This window comes from Stegostoma tigrinum, chromosome 2 (assembly GCF_030684315.1).
Source record: "Stegostoma tigrinum isolate sSteTig4 chromosome 2, sSteTig4.hap1, whole genome shotgun sequence".
Lineage (NCBI taxonomy): Eukaryota > Metazoa > Chordata > Chondrichthyes > Orectolobiformes > Stegostomatidae > Stegostoma > Stegostoma tigrinum.
In genome coordinates this window covers 54433061-54450027 of record NC_081355.1, presented here as the reverse complement: position 1 = coordinate 54450027, position 16967 = coordinate 54433061, and the positions used below count along the sequence as shown (strand labels likewise).

At 40.7% G+C, this 16967-nt stretch overlaps 1 protein-coding gene across 1 annotated transcript in view; it reads right to left on the bottom strand.

Annotated features, from left to right (window-relative positions):
- Positions 1-16434, bottom strand: part of LOC125467218 (vacuolar protein sorting-associated protein 4B) — a 44053-nt gene extending 27619 nt beyond the window's left edge. The window contains exons 1-4 of the mRNA XM_048562756.1: positions 16283-16434; positions 11288-11399; positions 5214-5361; positions 719-780 (exon numbers count right to left, since the gene is read on the bottom strand). Coding sequence (XP_048418713.1) covers positions 719-780; positions 5214-5361; positions 11288-11399; positions 16283-16309 — 349 coding nt within the window. The 5' untranslated portion in view covers positions 16310-16434. The remainder of the gene's footprint in view (positions 1-718; positions 781-5213; positions 5362-11287; positions 11400-16282) is intronic.
- Positions 16435-16967: the final 533 nt, after the last annotated feature.

Here is a 16967-nt window from a genome sequence, read left to right as displayed (position 1 = left end):
AGTTACATTTTTAATGATGTGCTTAAACCAAAAAATTGCTATCTTTTCAAATGGTTTCTTCATAGATTTTTTTTTAAATTAGAGATTTCAGGCTCTTCCGAATGAGTTTGATACAGTTGTCCAATTCTGTGTGTAGTTTCAGTTAAACATATGCTGTGTGGTTCAAGTCAGGCTGTGTAAGCCTTTAGGCACATAATAAGATCTGAAATGAAGGCAAATCTGCCCCACCTGAATGACTCAGACCAAAACCAGGTAGCTTGCAAGCATCCCTAAAGTAAACCAAATTATCTGGCCTCATTCAAATCAACAAAAGGGTAATGTGCTCTCAGGGAGATTGGACTTGGAATAGTGGGAACAGAATAACAATGAAATAAAAACACCATGGCTTAAATTGATGGTGTGCAAATCGTCAGATATATGAAGGAATACATACATATTGACACTGGATGTACAACAGGCTCCTAGAGGAAGCCCTGACATTCATGTCTACCTATATGAGAATTTAACAAGAATTGAATTCTTGGGACAGATCCAAGCAACTTACCTTGATAGTTACTGAGAAACTGTTAGATCATAAAAAGCTGAATCTACCACCTACTTAATTCTATTATTCTATACACTCTAATGTATGCTTCCTCTACACTAGATTTGAACAAGAAGATCCAAGCAAGTTACAACCAAACAGATTTCTAAGTATAAAAATCATTTTGCCAGTTACCTTGGAGCTGACTCTGTAATTTCTTCTTCTCTGAATTATCAACCTCTCCATCACTGTCATTCCTACAAAAAAAAGCAGCAAATAAAACCCACTGAAAGCCCAAAAGGTTATGGCTCACATTAAAGTATGCAATAAACAATACAACAATATATTTTAAAACAAACAAACATCAATTAATAGGAAGTGTTGACATGAAAAATCCCAGAAGTAATATTGCCACAAAGTGTGATCCAGGCTCAATTGCCCATTTTGTTTAACAGGTAATGTTGTAAGTGGTAGGGAAGCATTTGTAAGCAATCAAGTAGCTTCTTTTGATGAGGGAGAAAACAGCAAATGACACGACAAATCCATCTAATTTACAGATACAAATGGCATGTTTCATAACCACTGGTTAAGACTTGACTATAAAGACTAGAAAGCCATTAAATACTTAAAAATAGAAAGCCAACTATATTGTTATGACTTTGGTCTGAATATTCAAATCCGATGTCCAACTGAACCAAAACTAAATTTTCTTTTTGTGCCTAGTTGGTACCTAATCACCTGTACAGAACTGAGTAACTTAATACCAGTATCTTGGGGTTCTCAAGATACCTTGTATGGACATTTTATGGTTCAGTCAAGAGGAGTGCACTCTCTAATTTCATCATTCCAAATGTGACAACTCCACTGATGTCACCCAGTTTCTGATACAAATGTATGCTTCCTCTACACTAGATTTGAACAAGAAGATCCATCGACAAGGCTTCTTTAATAAAGGTGAAAAGAAGTTATGAAGATGTTACAAACAATTTACAGAGAGATATTAACATGTTAATTAAGAGGGGAAAACGTTGACAAATGGTGTATATTCTGCAAAAAGTGAAGTTGGTCAGTTTGGAAAGGAGAACTAAAGAACAAGTATATCATTTAAAGGGAGTAAAACTGCAGAAAGCTGAAATACAAAGGGACCTGCGAGTACTTATGCACAAAACACACTAAGCTAGCATACAGGTGCAGCAGGTAATCAGGAAGGCTAATAGACTTGTATCCCTATTTCAAGACGATAGGAGTATAAGAGTATGGAGTCTCCCTGCAACAGTACAAAGTGCTGGTGTGACCACATCCGGCATAGTGTGAACAATTTTGGTCCCCCTGTTTAATGGAAGATATTTCATTGGAAGCAATTCAAAGGAGGTTCACAGGAATAGTCTCTGGAACGGAGGGACTGTCTTATGAGCAAAGGCTAAACGGGTTAAGACTCTTCTCACTGGACCTTAGAAAAATGACAGATGATCTCACTGAAAGATTATAGAATTAGGTAAATTGAAAAGCACTTGTTGCTAACCCAAAACCAGAACAGATGATCTGGAAACACAGAAGTTTAAGCAGCATCTTGGAAAGCAGACAATGTTCCTTAGCTGGACCCTTAACCTAGAATATCATCTTGAATGCATTCTTACTCCACATTATTTTGGCAAATATGGTTTGTCCAATCGATAAGATTAAATTCCTCAGAATTACCATATTACCAGTTTTACATGCGCTGCTAATTCACTGAATCATACTCCACCCCACTTGGCACCAATGTTTGGGGATTTATAAACTAATCCCAGTATTACCTTATGTCCCTTGCTTTTTGGCTCAAATCAAATGGATACAATGATTGGTATTACGTAGATGGAAATGATATAGGAATGGTTCTAAAATGAATATATTACGTCAGCGTTCACAAGAGAGTGAGGACGTGGATTTAGAAATCAGCAGAAAGTCAATGGTATAATTAAATGACTTAGCATAAAGAGAGAGGCAGGCTTAGAAGTAGTTAAAACTTCAGGGCTGGGTGAAATGTATCCCAGGTTGTTCAGTGAGGCAAGGGAAGAAATAGCAGGGGGTGCTTGCAAAAATGTCCAATTCCTCTCTGCGCAGGAGAGGTGTCGGAGAACTGGAGTACAGCTAATGTGGTACCATTATTCAAAACAAGTAGTAAGGTATAAACTGGAAACTAGAGTCCAGTCAGTCTAATCTCAGTGGTAGGGAAATTACTGGAATCAATTCTGAGGGGTAAAAAATTAACCTGCACTTGGTGACAGGGATTAATCAAGGACAGTCAGCATGGCTTTGTTAAGGGGTCATGTCTGACCAACTTGTTTGATTTTTCAAAGACGTCACCAGATGTGTAAAAGAGGGAAATGCATTTGATGTAATCTACTTGGATTTCAGCAAGGCTTTTGATAAAGTCCTGGATTGAAGGCTGACAGCAAAGCAAGCAGCCCATGGGATGCAAGGAGATTTGACAAATTGGCTACACAGTTTGCCGAGTTAGGAAGCACAGGGTGATGGTTTAGGGGTTAGGGGTGCTTTTCTCTCTGAAATTCTACATCCAGTGAGGTCCAAAAGGATCAGTGTTCGAGCTCTTGCAGCTGGTGATTTACATAAATGATTTAGACTTTAATGTAGGAGGGTTGATCAGCAAGTTTCCAGAGAGCACAATAATTGGTCAAATTGCAAATACTAAGGACAGCCCTAGATTACCAGGGGGTATAGAGAAGTTGGCCATATGGGCTGAGGAGTCACAAATAGAATTCAGCAGGACAAACAAGGTGAGGGAATACATGAATGGTAGAATCCTGAGAAGCACCAAGGATTTGAGGGAGCTTGGTGTGCATGTACACTGGTCCCTTAAGGTATCAGGATAGGTGAACAAATTGGTTAAGCCTGTATATGGCATATGTGCCTGTATTAGTCAAGATATAAAGAGTTTAAGAGGTTATGCTGGAACTGTATAAAAACAGTGGTTAGGTCACAGCTGAGTATTGTTTGCTGTTCTGAAATCCATATTATAGGAGGGATGTGGCTGCACTGGAAAGAATGGATGGAAATTTACCAGGATATTGCTGGGCTGGAGAGTTTCAGCTTAGAAGAGAGTTTAAACAGACAAAGTGTGTTTAAAAGAAAAGACAGGAATAAATGTTTACTTTAATAGAGGGATCAATGACCAGGGGCAGAGACTTAAGGAAAAGGACAGGAGGTTTACATGGGATATGAAAGAAACACCTTTTCACCCACAATGTTGTGGGAATCTGGAACTCACCACTTGTAAGGATGGTCGATGCAGAAACCCTCAACTTGTAAGAAATATTTAGATGTGCAGTCACAAAGCCCATTGGTTTGTGCACCTTGGCAAAGTGCAGGTAAGTGGGATTAGTATAGTTACGTGGTTGTTTTTGACAAGTGTGGACATGATGGGCTGAAGGACCCTTTCCTGTGCTGTAGATCTCTATGGCCTGAATCTTACGGAAGTAACAAATCAACTTTGGATTGGCAATCTTGAGAGATTACAAGTATTAGAAGCGATAAGAGGTTAGAGGACCATTGAGAACAGGATTGGAGCACTGAAATATTTAGAGAGGATTGCTTTTTGGGGAGGCAGGGCTTGGTTATATCACTATCTATGAGTTAGATATAGCTTTATCTGTCTAGATTTTTTATGGGCAACTATTTTGTTAATTGTCACATGTAATTTCACATTTGGTAATTTCAAGCTTTATCCACAACTCTAATCATTCAAATAATCAGTATATTGAACCTAAGCCATTTTAAGCGGCATTCACACCAACAGAACTTTCCTCTGTGCTGCTGCCAGTGTACCAGGAATCAAATCTCCTATGGGCTCTGTATTTCAGCTCTCTCAGGAGAACATCATTCCTCATTTTATTTACTTTGCAGTTTTAATATGGCTGTCATTCAAAGTCAAACTCCAGCACAAAGACCTTAATACTGGCAGCATGGAGGCAGAGCTTACCATTTGGAACTTCTAGCCATGGCATGCATATGTTGGTGGACGGGGAGGGCAGGAGTGGTCTAGTGGTTTTCATCACTGGACTGTTAATCCAGAACAATTTTTCTGGGGACCCAGGCTTGCATCCCACCATAGCAGATGGTGAAAATTTGATTTCACTAAAAATCTTGAATTAAGAGTCTAATGATGACAATTCTGTCAATTGTCAGAAAATCCCATCTGGTTCGCTAAAGTCCTTTAGGGAGGGAAGCTGCCGTCCTTACCTGGTCTGGCCTACGTGCAATTCCAGATGTACAACAATGTGGTTGACACTTAATCCTCTCTGGGCAATAAATGCTGGCCCAGCCAGAAATTGCCGGATCTCAAGAAGGAATTTTTAAAAATTAGAAACCTGTTATTCTTCAAGCTTGGAGATAATGGGAACTGCAGATGCTGGAGAATTCCAAGATAATAAAATGTGAGGCTGGATGAACACAGCAGGCCAAGCAGCATCTCAGGAGCACAAAAGCTGACGTTTCGGGCCTAGACCCTTCATCAGAGACCTCTATGATGAAGGGTCTAGGCCAGAAACGTCAGCTTTTGTGCTCCTGAGATGCTGCTTGGCCTGCTGTGTTCATCCAGCCTCACATTTTATATTCTTCAAGCTCGCATGGCTTCCAACATCAATTTGTTATGCAATTAGAAACATTTCAGAACAGCCACTGTTGTACGTACCCTTTCTCATCGCCTGTGTTTGACTCTTCAATTGGCTTTTTAACATTTTGCTTTTTCTGCAGATATTCTTTTAGTTTTTCAGCTCGATCCAGGTACTCTGTACATTTCGCTCGAAGGCTTTCTTTCGCTTTAACACCTTGAGCTTCATCTAACAAGCAAATATAACATTAAATTCCCATCTACTGAAAACAAAGCAAAATTATATGCTTTACTACAATAAATAAATACTCCTTCCACTACAATGATTGATTCAATCCTGTAAACCTGTTTAAATAAATATACATATTGTTAAGAATGCGAGAATATTCACTAAACAGAATAACACTTCTCGACTAATCTTGAAGCAAATTTAAATAATTACCACTATTCTTTGAAACAAATCTCAGTTTTGTTGAGATACTGGGATTAGGCAAGAGGAAAAAACACGTAAAAAATGCGTCCAATCAATACAAAATTGGATATTCAGTATTACTTGGAATTTATAGCAAAAAAAGTTATTTCAATCCAAATGATCCTGCCAATGTTTATGGTTCTCAACAGCAAAGATTCCTCTGAATTCTGTTGGTTAATTGCAACTAGTTTGTTGCAGAGTGTGGCTCTTTTAAGATTGACATGTGACTACATATCTTAAAGGGATCACTGTTTATATGAGCGTTCATTCTGTCTAGTGTTTCCAATTGCTGTGCAACAAAATAAAGGCAGCTAAGGGAGCACCGCACATGAGCCACTTGACTCCACTTCACCTGAATCTATTCAATGTGTAATCCTATCTTTTCTTCACATAATTATTCAGGTTCTTTTCAAATGCAACCAAGCTACTCACTTCAAAATATTCCATGTGACAGTAAATCAAAAGTTCTAACACACTGGGTAGAGGTTTTGCTTGCATTTTCCATTGGAATTATTAATAACCACCTTCACGTCACATTTTCTAATTTTGATTTCCCAAAAATGAATGGCAACCCTGACTAACCCTTTAAAAATCTTGACTGCGTGTCAAATCACACCTCAGCCTTTTGGAGAGAACACCAACCCTTTTCGGTCCTTTTTCAAAAGTATAACCTCTCAGTTCTGACATTATCTTTGTGGATCTGTTTTGCACCTACTCCGATGCCTCTATCATTTTTATAGTATTTTAGACAAGAATTATACACAAAGCAGCAAGTTGATTTAACCAAGGTTCTGCACAGTTTTAATCTACCAGGCTTTCCAATTCTATGATACCAGAAATCTATCTTTTTTATTTTATTGCAACTAGTAATGTGTACCTGTACTTTGATATCCATTTGGTTTAGTACCTCTTAATTTTCGAACAGCATGTGGCCTTCTTATTCCTTCCTACCAACCAAAGCAACTTGTGTTTGTATATCACAATGATATATTACAATCTAGATTTTTCAGCAGAAATGGCAAAGAAATTGTCAGCTTTTGCTGTCACTACTCCTCTGAAACCAAAACTGTCTAGAATAACTATCTGTAGACAGAATAACTACAGAAAAACTGTCTACTTATACAGGTAAATGTGGAAATCGACAAGTAATTCTACACTTCCATAACGAATATGTTGCTGATTCATGCCAACTACATTGATTAGAAATACCCAAATTGATAAGAACGTGCCCTTTTATATTACTGTCCTTGCTATAAAATCCTGGAAAAGTTGCGTTTTATTTTGAGGTATAATTGCATTTTTAACTGTATATGAAGTCCAAATTATCTGTTGAAAAATCAACTTTATATTTATGGAATGGCACATCTCAAATTCCAAATACTTTGTCACGAAAAACTTAAACAATTTTTGAAATTTATTATGTTTCAGTTTTTTTGATTTGATATGCATGCTCAAATTGCTCAATTCACTATATAATTTAACAAGAAGGAATCAGTGCATTTTACTTCCTGCTTTACTGCCTAGAACAGCAAAGCTATCTAATTGAGATAAGGTGCAGAGCTGAATGAACAGAGCAGCCAAGCAGCATCAGAGGAGCAGAAACGCTAATGTTTTGAGCCTTCTTCATAAATGGGAGAGGGGAAAGGGAGTTCTGTAAAGGATAGCGAGAGAGGGGGAGGTGGATGGAAGATAGAGAGAGGAGAAAATAGATGGAGAGGAGACAGACTGGTGCCAGGTGTGATGGGGAGTATGGAGCGGACAAGGACGTCACAGAGAGAGTGGTCTCTCCGGAAAGCAGATAAGGGTGAGGAAAGAAAAATGTCTTTGGTGGTGGGGTCGGATTGTAGATGGTGCAAGTGTCGGACAATGATGCGTTGGATCTGGAGTTTGGTGCGGTGGTAAACGAGGATGAGGGGTTTCTGTTTTAGTTGTTATCGCGGGGACGGGGTGTGGGGGATAAGTTGCAGAAAATGCGGGAGACATGGTCGAGGACGTTCTCGACCACTGAAGTTGGGAAGTTGCGGTCCTTTAAAAACGAGGACATCTGAGATGTTAGGAGTAGAATGCCTCATCCTGGGAGCAGATGTGGCGGAGGCGAAGGAATTGGGAATAGAGGATGGCATTTTTGCAGGAATGTGGGTGGGAAGAGGTTTTTTTTTTAGGTATCTGTGGGAGTCGGTGGGCTTGAAATGGATCAGTTTCCAGGTGGTTGCCAGAGATGGAAACAGGTGTCGAGGAAGGACAGAGAGGTTTCAGAGATATCAGCTATGCAATTGGCTGTTTAAATCATCACTGTTGCGAAATGCCTGGAGACTAGATTCAAACTAGTGCTTGAAAATTGGAAACCCACACCAGAAATCTGGAGGTCGTTCCAGACTTTCTCATTTTACAAATTTTAGTCACATCTTTATATTTTGTCAGATGTCATTGAACATAGAACATTACAGCGCAGTACAGGCCCTTTGGCCCTCGATGTTGCACCAACCTGTGAAACCAACCTGTAGCCCATCTAACCTACACTATTCCATTATCATCCACATGTTTATCCAATGACCATTTAAATGCCCTTGTATTTGGCAAGTCTACTACTGTTGCAGCCAGGGCATTCCACACCCATACTGCTCTGAGTAATGAGCCTACCTCTGACATCTGTCCTATATCTATGACCCCTCAATTTAAAGCTATGTCCCCTCGTGCTAGCCATCACCATCTGAGGAAAAAGGCTCTCACTGTCCACCCTATCTAATCCTCTGATCATCTTGTATGTGTCTATTAATTCACCTCAACCTACTTCTCTCTAATGAAAACAGCCTCAAGTCCCTCAGCCTTTCCTCACAAGACCTTCCCTCCATACCAGGCAACATCCTGGTAAATCTCCTCTGCACCCTTTCCAATGCTTCCACATCCTTCCTATAACGCGGCGACCAGAACTGTACGCAATACACCAAGTGCGGCTGCACCAGAGTTTTTTTTACAGCTGCAACATGACCTCATGGCTCCGAAACTCAATCCCTCTTCCAATAAAACCTAACACATCGCACGCCTTAACAACCCAATCAACCTGGGTGGCAACTTGCAGAGATCCATGCACATGGACACCAAGATCTCTCTGCTCGTTCATCCTTTGATTATAGCTCTTACTTCCACTTCATGCTCCCCTTTGGTAATGGTCAAGTTCAATTCCTCAGAATCTCTGGACAACCTGTGTCTCTCCTTGCCTTTGATCTCAGAATCTGTTGTACAGTGGTGTCATAAATGCCCAACCTGAGCTACCTAGACAACTGACATATTAACAGGATGCCAATCAACCCAACTCCCCCTGCAAGCTGGTGTCATCCGCAAATTATTAGTTTTATTGTTAAATTAATTTAAATAAATTGTGAATAACTGTGGCCCTTGCATTGATTTCCCAATGAGTAACCATCTTTAATACCTGCCCTCTGTTTTTAGAAAGAGAACCTGCTCTCCATTCTGATACCCATTCTTCCGTAATTTTTTCTACTACATAAAATTAATTGTCTAATAATTCCTTGGACTTGTTCCATGTCCTCTTTGAAAACATACAAATTGCATTTGGTGACCATCCATTCTCTGGCACTATTCCTTTTACTAACATCTACGCTACCTTAATTCATTTTAATACACAGATCCATTAAATCTATGAATTTTCTCTTCTCGAAATTTAATCAGTTTATCAATTACTCCCTAGCTTTCTAATTTAAATGTTTAATATCTCTATTGGGCACTTCTTGCAATGTCCCAGTCACCTTGTTTGGTTGCTTGGTAAATAAAGAAAATATGCAGTTACTGTTCTAAGGAAGGGTCACTGGATCCAAAACATTAACTGATTTCTCTTCGCAGTTCCTGCTGAGCTTTTCCAGGAACTTCTGTTTTTGTTCCTGATTTACAGCATCTGCAGCTCTTTTTGTTTTCATTTTTGCAGTATTTCTGCCATTTTGCTGCAAGCTCCTATGGGCTTATCTTCAGTCATCCTATCCCTAGACAGTCTGTACAGTACTCCAATTTCCTTTTCCTTTCTCAATCAGTTAATTTTATAACTTCTGGACTTCTTCACCCCATCCTTTACTGACTGCATATTCAATGTCAGCTTCTTTAAAATAAGATCTTCCACTGGATCAGTGTTCCTGACAAGATCAACATTTGTTGTTCATTTTGCCCTCAATAACGTAAAGATGAGGCCCCTTCTTCAACCACTGCATTACATGTAGTGAACATACTGTACACCCAGATTGGGTGGAAGTATACCATTAGGAAGGGGAACACCAAAATTGTCTCCCAACAACAGTGAAAGGATGGTGATAAATTTCCAAGTCAGGATGATGTGTAGCTTTGAGGGGAGCTTGCAAGTGGTGTGTTCCCATGTAACTTGGGCCCTTATGACCACTGCCATCTCAAAGGATAAGGTTCAAAGATGCTGCTGAAAGAGATGTAGACAGTCTCTGCATTGCAGTTCACATCTGCCACTATGCACCTGTGGTAGAGGGAGTGAAAAATTCAGATGATGGATGGCTTCCCAACCAAATGGCTTCTTTGTCCAAAATGATATTCAACACCTCAACACTGTTGGAGCTGCACTCATCCGGGGAAATAGTGAATATCCCATCATATTCTCAACTTGTGCCTTGTACTTGTGGACAGGCTTTGGAATGTGATGAGGCAAATTACTCACCACTGAATTCAAAGTGTGACCTGCTCTTATTGGTGCGGTATCTACACAAATGGCCCAGTTCAGGGTTTCTAGTCAACAGGAATCATCAGGGTGCTCATTTTTCTTTGGTTTTGCCTGTTCATAGTATTTCATTATTGGCTAGGCAATTCTTGTTTATTAGCAGAATATATTCCTTCTGCAGTCAACTGATCATTAAAAAACTTCCCATGACTCTTGTTCTTGTTTCACTAGTCTACGTTTATTTTCTTATAATAAGCTTATTTGCAGACAGGCGCTTTGGCTTTATGTATTTCTGAATAAAATTTAAATCTCGCTTCACTGTCAATGCTATTTCTGAAGTGATCCTGCATCTCTTACTCTGAGTCACTTCCATTTCATAAATCATTCGACCTCTCACTAATAAGGCAGCTTAGTCGCATTATTTAAAGTCACTCTCCAAATTAAGGCAGTTTTATATCAAAGAAAATTGTTGCTCTCACCATCAGCTTTCAAAACAAAAGTTATGTAGTTGACCATAACCTGATGGTAAGGGTGTTAGATTTATTAGTTAGCTGCTTGGATAAAGTCAGGTACCAATTTGACCTGTTCAAAAGATAGGCCTTCCTGAACAATGGTGATAGCAAAACCAGGTAAGTTTATTTCCAGATGGCGACAATCGTGTACACGTAAATGGAGTATTAATTATTAAAGACCAGGTTAATTCCTCCAAATTGCATCTTTGTTTTCTTTAAAGTGAATTCCGAATACATTCATATGAAATTCATAATCTGTTTCACATTGTCCATTCAAACCGAAAGATCTTTAAACAAGTGGTACGCAAGAACAATGTGCGCAATGGCCTAGTAACTATTCTTGAAAATCAAGATAACATTAATCTTTTCTTTTTAAAAATTATATCACTGTTTTGGAGCTTTGCAGATATGCTGTTAGAAAAAATAATATAGTAAAATTTGTAGTAAATGTAATGAGCAGAGGACCTTTTAAATTGCTTACATTTAACAACATGTAAAAAGTACTGCACGGCACATTGGTATAACCGTAGGGCTTCTTCATAGTTTCCTCCTTTATCTTCTTGAGCTGCTTTGCTTGCAAGATCTATACCTTTCTGTAAACAGGAGAACAGCAAGTAATCATCACATATTTAGGCTTTATCTTAGCTGATTAGCTTGAGTCACAATTTCATGAAATCTGTTATTTTAACCATCTCGGTTAGTTCTTTCAGAATGGTTATTCCTCAAAGTTCTCCATTGCAGCATCCTCTTCTGTACTCAAGAAAGAACAACTGACAAATTAAGAAGCACCAGCTTTTTGAGCAGTCTTTCTGAACACGTTATATTTTATACAAGTGCAAAAAAGTATTTCCTTTGTTGTCAGGGAAGACCACTTTGAGAATTGAGCACTCAGTCCTTTTGACCTGAGGGGTTGGGTCTTTGTTTATGCTGTATTATATCAATGTAGAAAGTCTTGGGATTGGACAGTCAACTCTTTCTGTTGTACTTCAGTTTTAAGAATAATATCCAGCATCATGTAGATTTTCTATCCTCAATAATAATCACTAAATGAGACGGGATATTTAGTTAAGAATAAAGAATCATTGAAGATATCATTTCTGATATTGACCAAGCTGGGTTCAAAGCTGTTACCACATAGGAGATTCCAAGATAATAAAATGTGAGGCTGGATGAACACAGCAGGCCAAGCAGCATCTCAGGAGCACAAAAGCTGACGTTTCGGGCCTAGACCCTTCATCAGAGAGGGGGATGGGGGGAGGGAACTGGAATAAATAGGGAGAGAGAGGGAGGCGGACCGAAGATGGAGAGTAAAGAAGATAGGTGGAGAGAGTGTAGGTGGGGAGGTAGGGAGGGGATAGGTCAGTCCAGGGAAGACGGACAGGTCAAGGAGGTGGGATGAGGTTAGTAGGTAGCTGGGGGTGCGGCTTGGGGTGGGAGGAAGGGATGGGTGAGAGGAAGAACCGGTTAGGGAGGCAGAGACAGGTTGGACTAGTTTTGGGATGCAGTGGGTGGGGGGGGAAGAGCTGGGCTGGTTGTGTGGTGCAGTGGGGGGAGGGGATGAACTGGGCTGGTTGAGGGATGCAGTAGGGGAAGGGGAGATTTTGAAACTGGTGAAGTCCACATTGATACCATATGGCTGCAGGGTTCCCAGGCGGAATATGAGTTGCTGTTCCTGCAACCTTCGGGTGGCATCATTGTGGCAGTGCAGGAGGCCCATGATGGACATGTCATCAAGAGAATGGGAGGGGGAGTGGAAATGGTTTGCGACTGGGAGGTGCAGTTGTTTGTTGCGAACTGAGCGGAGGTGTTCTGCAAAGCGGTCCCCAAGCCTCCGCTTGGTTTCCCCAATGTAGAGGAAGCCACACCGGGTACAGTGGATGCAGTATACCACATTGGCAGATGTGCAGGTGAACCTCTGCTTAATGTGGAATGTCATCTTGGGGCCTGGGATGGGGGTGAGTGAGGAGGTGTGGGGACAAGTGTAGCATTTCCTGCGGTTGCAGGGGAAGGTGCCGGGTGTGGTGGGGTTGGAGGGCAGTGTGGAGCGAACAAGGGAGTCATGGAGAGAGTGGTCTCTCCGGAAAGCAGACAGGGGAGGGGATGGAAAAATGTCTTGGGTGGTGGGGTCGGATTGTAAATGGCGGAAGTATCGGAGGATAATGCGTTGTATCCGGAGGTTGGTAGGGTGGTGTGTGAGAACGAGGGGGATCCTCTTGGGGCGGTTGTGGCGGGGGCGGGGTGTGAGGGATGTGTCGCGGGAAATGCGGGAGACGCGGTCAAGGGCGTTCTCGATCACCGTGGGGGGAAAGTTGCGGAGAAATCATTAATGTTATCCCTGAACATTGGGATAAAATAATTATGTAGAGAGGGGATCAATGGAGCCAGAAATGTATTTAACCTATCCTCTTTTCTTACATAAATAATCAAGTGATTGTCAAGGCTTAAAACATCATAGCCTGAATAATGAGACGGCCAAGTCCTATCAAAAATATAGGTGTGCATTCACAATTTAGGTCTTTACTAACCAACTGGAATTCCATTGTTAAATGTATTGTTCAGATGTATGAAGTGTATTTCATGCCTAAATTTGAACATCAATTCTGTTTCACTATAATGGTTTTATTCACTAATTTTCTGGTTTTTCTTTTATCATATAGATACTTATTGAAAGCCTATTTAGCTGCCACCTTTCCTGATCAAAAGATTACTTTTTCAAATAGTCCTACACAATGTTGTTCTCTGTTGCAGAAATGAATCTCCAGAAGGTGAATGTCTCCCTTGAGAATCAGTGACCAAAGACGTTCAGAATATCGCAGTTTTAGCTGGAAACTCAGATTTGTACAGCAAAATATTGACTGCCCATTGATTGTGGTTCCAATGTGATTGGACATGTTAAGCAATCAATAACTAACTTACTACATATCATAGAATCCCTACAGCATTCAGCCTATCGAGCCTGCACCAACTCCCTGAAGATCATCCCACCCAGACCCAGCCCGTCAATTTACCCCCACAATCCCATATTTAACATAGCTAATCCAACCAGCCCACGTATTCCTGGACATTACGGTCAATTCAGCATGGCCAATCCACCTAACCTGCACATTTTTGGACTATGCAAAGAACCTGGAGCACCTAGCAGAAACCCATACAGGCAAGGGCAGAATGTGCAGACTCCACACAAACACCCAACACTGGAATTGAACCTGGCTCCCTGCTGCTGAGAGACAACAGTGTTAACCAGTGGACCATCTTGCCACCATATGTTAATCATTTATATTTGCATTATATTCGATACACTTTTATAATGAATGTCACCCTTCACATGAAATATTGGTTGCCAAACAGATGGAAACCAAAGTTCTAAACAAGAAACTCAAATTTTCATCTCAACAACAATATTAAATGTGATGAGGGTGGAAGGTCCATTCCTTCACTGAACTCAAATAAGGGGTCTGTGGAACAGCCACTGTCGGAGGTAAAAAAACGTTAAGTTTGTGTCAGTTAATTGTAACAGTTGAACTGTTAGTAGCTGAATGAGAACTAGTTTGGAAAGAAAATAATACACTTCCATCCATTCTATACTAGCTTTCAGGTAATTCCAAAACATTTTCCTACAAATGAATTACTTTTAAGTGTAGTTGCTTTTAAACAGATATGGCAGCCACTTTCCAAATGGCATTTCCAATAGACAGCAATTTTTATGATTTAAGTTAGAATTGAATATCCACCAGTCATTTACATTAATCTGAAGAGGACCTAGAATGCACTGCCTGAAAAGGTGCTAGAAGATGATATGGTAATTTTTAAAAGTAACTTGGATAAATACTTATGGAAAAATTTCAGCGATACAGGATATGATCGGGGTGGAGGGGTTGATGGGATAATTGGCTTCCGTTTCTGTGATGAGCATTTACAGCCGATATAATCTGTGAATTTGGGAGGCTGTAGACTTTATAACGGTAAGGAAGAGAGGTTTATCGGATAGGAATTTTAAAAAGGTAAACCGATAAAAGCAAACTATATGATTGGGAATAATGAAATTATGCATTTCACCAGCACAGGCATCTTGGACCAGCTGGCCACGTCCTGTTATAAATTTGCAACTTTTTGGGGACTGTGGCTTTACAAACATTGAACAGGTGAGGGCTCTTTTTTCTAGAACAGACTGAGAAACAACTGATAAGACGTTATGAAAGAAATTGATAAGTTAGACAAAGATGATGCTTCAACCTGTAGGCAACAGCAGAGCGATGGCACAAGTACAAAATGGGCATCAACAACCAGACCATCGCAGAAGCCAACCTTCCATCCATGGACTCTACTTACTGCTGCTGAAAGGTGGCCAACATCGTCAATGACCCATCAGACCTGACAATGGCCTCCTACAACCTCTTCCATCTGACAGAAGATACAGAAGCCTGAACATATGCACAAGCAGGTTCTGGAGCTTCTTTCTGGCCATTAACAGACCGAATGGAATCTAGCCTCAAATAATGTAACTTGCAATGTAACCTTTATGCCTGTAAGTCTTTTTGATCTGTACATCCTTTGCTTGCTGTGATTTGCCTGTACCGCTCATAAACAAAGCCTTGCACTGTATTTCAGTACACATGACAAGAAAATCAAAACCAAAAGAGGAATTTAAGAAAAACATCATGATCAAGACAGTTATACAGAAGTCAGTGGCAAGCAGTTACAATGTGGAACAAGGGCATTGAGGAAAACAGCAGAAATGTAAGAGGAAGTAGAATAAGTACAAGTGAGAAAGGATTTAGATTAGGCTGGGAGAAGACTCACATAGACAAAGCATAACCTGTTGGACTGAAAAACTGATTAGTCTGTTGTGAAGATTTTGCAATAATTGAAAGGATTTCATCGTTATGACTCCTGGCTTGTTTTTACAGTCCTAGCAATTTATAAAGTCTTGTTAGGCAGTTAGCCATTTATATCTAAAATGATTTTGCTCAGTACCAGGGATTATTTGCATCTGCGATAAACACTGATTGTCACAGTTCTGCAAATTTGTGTACACTCTCCAAAGTCGCGCTTTTTTCATGAACAGTGTCCTGTTTTAAAGCAAATATTTTCTTTCCCAGTCCCAATGTGAGAAGCTAAGAAACAAAACAGAGAACAGCAGCTGATTGCTTGTCGAGGAGATGTTGCTTATGTATTACAAAGTTCTATTGGTGAATGCTTCAGAGGTTTAAAGGAGGGGCTGGCTGATGCTGCTTTTCGCCTTGCCTTCTTCCGGCTACTGCCCTTTAACAGTCACGTCATGTAGGGAACTAGAAACTCAGCCTGTCCTAGCTGTAGGGCACCTTCCCCTCTCCCCTGTGTTTGAACCTTAATTTCGGGCTCTTATCCCACTCTCGCCCCCGAATTCTGGACCCAGCCCTGGATAAGAAGCAGTTGATGTGAGAGCCCCAAAGGGAGGATATCGCTCCCGCCGCCCACCCTCAGCGGCAGTGATTACCTGCAGGTTGTTACTGTGAGCGGCCATCTGCCCTGTCCTTACGCTGACTGTGTTGACCAGGAGGTGACAGAAAAAACGCCGATGCCCCGACTCCGAACTTGCTAAAACAAACACGACCCTACTTCCGCCTCCGAGCGGCCGGCCAAAACGCACCTCCGTCACTTCCGATAGACTCGAGCACAAGATGCCATGACGGCGGCACACTTCCGGTGTTTTGTCCCGCTCCCTTTCCCGTGCCTGAACTCCTATTGTCTCCAAAACTGCAGCAGCAGTGCCTCCTGTTGGTAAACCAGGCACCTTTTCTGAAGAAGGGTCTAAGCCCGAAACATCAGCTTTCCTGCTCCTCTGATGCTGCTGTACACCTTGTTATCTCACCTTTGGGAAAAGGTTGCTACCAAAGAAACAAGAGCAGCACATTTAAACATTTCTGATAGGACCACAAGATATAGGATCAGAATTAGGCCATTCAGCCCAAGGAGTTTACTCTGCCATTCGATTATGGCTGATATGTTTCTTAGCCCTATTCTCCTGCCATCTCCCAGTAACCTCAGATCCCCTTACTAATAATGAACTTAACTAACTCTGTGTTAAACTCTGACATTGCCTCCACAGCCTGCTGCAGCAATGTATTCGACAGATTCACCACCCTTTAGGGCTGCACAGTGGTTCAGTGGTTAGCATTGCA